General features: G+C 42.6%; 1 protein-coding gene across 3 annotated transcripts in view; it reads left to right on the top strand.

Moving 5' to 3' along the window:
* Positions 1-4,259, top strand: part of LOC107668393 (insulin-like growth factor 2 mRNA-binding protein 2) — a 79,959-nt gene that overhangs the window by 66,266 nt on the left and 9,434 nt on the right. For 2 of the 3 annotated variants that reach the window (XM_016460254.1, XM_016460250.1), the window contains exons 11-12: positions 2,229-2,297; positions 3,178-3,297. In XM_016460254.1, the coding sequence (XP_016315740.1) occupies positions 2,229-2,297; positions 3,178-3,297 (189 nt within the window). The remainder of the gene's footprint in view (positions 1-2,228; positions 2,298-3,177; positions 3,298-4,259) is intronic. The other variant, XM_016460255.1, reaches the window with a different exon arrangement.

Raw genomic sequence — 4,259 nt, 5'->3', positions numbered from 1 at the left:
GCGGAGTCCAGCCTGGGGTCGTCACATGTGGTTGCCGCAAGCCCTCCGGACGCTCCTTCGTCGAATCCGCCGGTTGCACCGTTCTCAAGCCCACCGGCCTCCGCTCACTCTAGCCCTCTGGCCGTTCCTCGCTCTAGCCCCCGGCCTCTGCTCACTCTAGGCCGCCGCGTTCGCTCGCTCTAGGCCGCCGTGTGTGATGCTGTGTTTCGTTTATGTGGAAAATAATGTTTTTTTAACCTTAAACCGCATAAACTCATTTCATTACACCAAATACACAAAATAATGTTATTTTTAGCAACATCATATGAACCCTTTAAATCTAAATGGTGCACTATCTGGACATTTAGCCACATTGTACATATACCGTCCCTTTTTCAGTGAGTGCTCTCCTTAGCATGCACCTACTCATTATTGAGTTGTATAATCCTTCCAGTCGGTTAGCGTGCTGCAGGATTCCCCATATTTAGTGATGAGTCAGACAGGACAGCTTATGGCTCACAGATGAACTAATGAAGGTAGAATGTGTGTGTGTGGGTTTGTGAGATGGCACTCATTACTAAATGAGTGTTCACTGGTTTTTATCATCCTCAGTAGTACTGTAAAACTTGAGTAGTCATTTATTGTAAATTGTTTCAACAGGTTTTTATTGTTGCAGTTCTTTGCTTACGGTAAATCAAGTTCTCTTCATGACATTAGGGACTTTGGCATTTACTGTCAATAACATATTATACTTGCAAACTTTTGCAAAGAGCTGCCAGCATTTTAGTATCCTCACCAGCCAGCTAGTAACCTGTTATGCTAGTAACTGGCCAGCTGGGTTAGCCAGCTTTTCTATCAAACCTTGCATATGAACAGCATGGAAAGGCCCTTTTGAAAACGTATTTCCCTTTTGAATGGTCTCTCCCGTTGTGTGTCTGATACTGAAGCCTGATTTGTTCACGCTCATGTAACTGCACGAACCAATGACGCTTCAACCTGCCAAAAGGGGAAGAGCTGATCGCTATATAAGTTGGCTCTGAGCGCCATTTCGTCAGAATTTTTCTGTCAATGAAGAAGATCATCTCCTTGCTGACTCTGCAAGCAAGAAGCCGAAGACGGGAAAGAAAGAAGCTCAGCCTGCTGCTCGCCTCCATGAGAAGGAGCCCCCGACAGCGGAAGAAGCCAGAAGCTTTCCCCTGTGGCCATCTAGCGCATTTAAGAGCAAATTTCTGAACCAATTTCCAAGAGTGTGGCTCGTGCAGGGGTTCCCTGGGCACAGTGAGTGCGTCGCCTGTTTGGGCAGTGCCCACGCAGAGGCTGCGCTCACTGGGACGGAATGCTCTCACTGCGAGAGTATGAGTCTCGTCCCTCTTCGCTCATGGATTGCCTTTTTTAATGAAGGTGGTCCTCCCCGCTCTGCTCTCCTCTTTCTGCTCTAAAGGTCTGCCGGTTTTGAAGCAGAGACTATATCGCTGGATAGTCGATGCTATAGCCCTAGCTTATGCCTCAGTGGGCTTGCAGTGTCCTATAGGTGTGAGGGCCCACTCCACCAGAGGAAAGGCCTCCCCCTGGGCGTGGTCCAACGGGATTTCTATTGGTGATACTTGTGCGGCCGCCTGTTAGTCGTCTACCTTCACTAAATTTTATAACTTGTATGTCTCTGCCTTGCAGGCACGGATCTTGTCCACTTAATTCTACCTAATCCCCTTTGTAAGTGGAGAGGGTTATGTTATGTAGACCTTAGCCTAAACGGCTTGGGTCTCAGTACTGGCTCATGCTTACAGGAGCCCTCAGTATCGGTGCTCCGGGGCTGGCCTCACAGAGCGGCTTCATTCTGCACTTGCTTATAGCACGGCGCTATTGGATGCACTCCCTGTGAGCGTCAGCGACGCAACGGAGAGACCGATAATTAGATAAATTATCAAAAAAATAAATTATAAATAAATAATCAAAAAGAATAAAAAAATGTTATTAAATGTGGCAGTGTCTTTTTTTAAAGATAATTTTAAAGCAGGGCTGATGATCTATTAAAAAATGAACTAAATAATCATTTCTAAATAATCATTTCATAATCAGGTTTCTGTAATTAATCACGATTAATTGCATCTAACATGAACATAGGTAATCATATTATTTTTTACATTGAATTTCCTAATTATTGTGGAAACAACCTAAGACAATATTCAATAATAGTGAAATGTTCTTGAGATGTAAAATGTTTGTAAATTGATCCATCTCATTTGTTCCAGGGTCATTCATCACAGCTGGGTGGGCTGTACAGTGTCCCTCCTGCTAGTGCCATCTCTCACCAGCACACAGTGAGTACTCTTACTGAAACTGTCCAATAAAATGGTTTGTTCTGGTTGTGGATGATGATTGGTGGATACAGTGTTCCAGCCAACCAGTTTTATGTGATGTCATATTTTATATCATATATTGATAGCTAGAGCGTGTGATGGCTGATATAATGCTAATATATATTGTATTGTATTTGCAGCACAATTTAATTATGGCAAATATGATGTTAAAAAAAACATATTTCATACAATATTTACTCAAAATTCACCCCAAAATACCTGTCCATTGACGGTTTGTTGGTAGATTCTGTAAGTGACACAAGATGGAGTGACTACCTTTGTTAATTTTAATGTCATTTTAATAAATAACTTGGTAGTTATTCACCAAATAAAAACCTCCGTCTCTGTCAGGTAGTGCTGAACACCACAAGCTAATGGTGTTGACTTGCTGTAAACTCCTGAATGAAAAAGCTCTCTGGCATCTTCAATCTTTCACTTTTGCCCATGCAGAGAGTGAACAATGAGTCACTGGTTTCCTATGGTTCACACTTCAGTGCCAGGCAGGTCGGGTCCTTTAAAAACAGATAAGAGGTTTGCATCCTCATCATCAGTTTGAGTGATGAATGGATTGTTTTTGCCTCCGTACAAACCTGTGTGAACCTTCAGGGCTTGACCTCCAGCCTGCGCTGAAGTGAGCAGTATCTAAGTGGGATTGTGGGTGGTTTGGGAAAACTAAATGGGAGTAAACAGACAGAGCGACCAAACCACTTTTAAAAAGGTCGAATCTACCTGACATGCTCAGATGGATTTTAGAAGGCCTTTTTGAGGAATCCCTGATTTGCAGAATCACATTGAATTAGAGGCCGTAATATTTTGCATGTTTTTTCTGCTCTCTCCACAGCAGGCTCCTGAACAGGAGGTGGTCTACCTCTTTATTCCAACTCAGGCTGTTGGTGCTATTATTGGCAAGAAGGGCCAACATATTAAACAACTGGCACGATTCGCAGGAGCCTCTATTAAGGTAGGAGTTTCTGCATACTGGAATGCCACTGCTGTCATGTTAAATCTGTAAAATGAAGGTTCCTTTTGTGTTTTTGTTACGTGAAGCACAATAATCCATCTAATTCTCTGTGTCCTATTGCTAAGATCCTTGATTTCAATCTAACCATATCATGCTCAGATTTGGCCTAGTGCCTCAGTGTGGGTGAGCCAATCATCCGTAACCTCCTCTTTGTTGATTCGGCCCGTCCTGTGGGTTGCTGGGTAATCAGAAGGGGTGAGACAGTTCACCACCCATAGTTCAGAATGTGTTTGTACCTCAGTTAATTTCATGTCTAATGGCATCTTTAAAAATATGAATATTACACTACCATTCAAAAGGGGCAAGATTTTTTTAAGGAAGTCTGTTATGCTCACCAAGAATGCATTTATTTTAGAGCCCGACCGATATGGGTTTTTTGGGGGCTGATACCGATATTAGAGCGTAAAAAGACAGATATTGATATATCGGCCGATATTCTTTGTGTAGGCTGAAATATCGGCCGATATTCTTTGTGTAGGCTATATTATAGTACAGTACAAAAGTTTGGACACTTGCGTTTCATCCAGGTTGCCAGTAGCAAACAATGGAGCGCGCTCTGCTGGACAAACTAAGGAATTACACCTTTTCAAGCATTTTATCTGCGTTGTATGTTCTGTAAAAAAAAATTAATATCGGCGGCATGTTCGCCGATACTGATATATTGGCAACAGGCTCATATCAGCCGATAATATCGGCAAAGCGATATATCGGTCAGGCTCTACTATCAACACGTGATGACAGCATAAATGACAGTTTTGTTTGTCCATAAATGACAGTGACTGGTTTGTCCACGTATTGTTTTTTTTTCTCTCTCATCGCTCTTGTTGTAATGTATTGGGAAGCCAGAATTTGTATCCATCAACAGAAACATGCATTAGCCGAACTCTAACAAACCATATTAC

The sequence above is a fragment of the Sinocyclocheilus anshuiensis genome, unplaced genomic scaffold, assembly GCF_001515605.1.
Source record: "Sinocyclocheilus anshuiensis isolate Anshui unplaced genomic scaffold, SAMN03320099.WGS_v1.1 scaffold1237, whole genome shotgun sequence".
Lineage (NCBI taxonomy): Eukaryota > Metazoa > Chordata > Actinopteri > Cypriniformes > Cyprinidae > Sinocyclocheilus > Sinocyclocheilus anshuiensis.
This window is presented reverse-complemented; position numbering and strand designations above follow the sequence as displayed.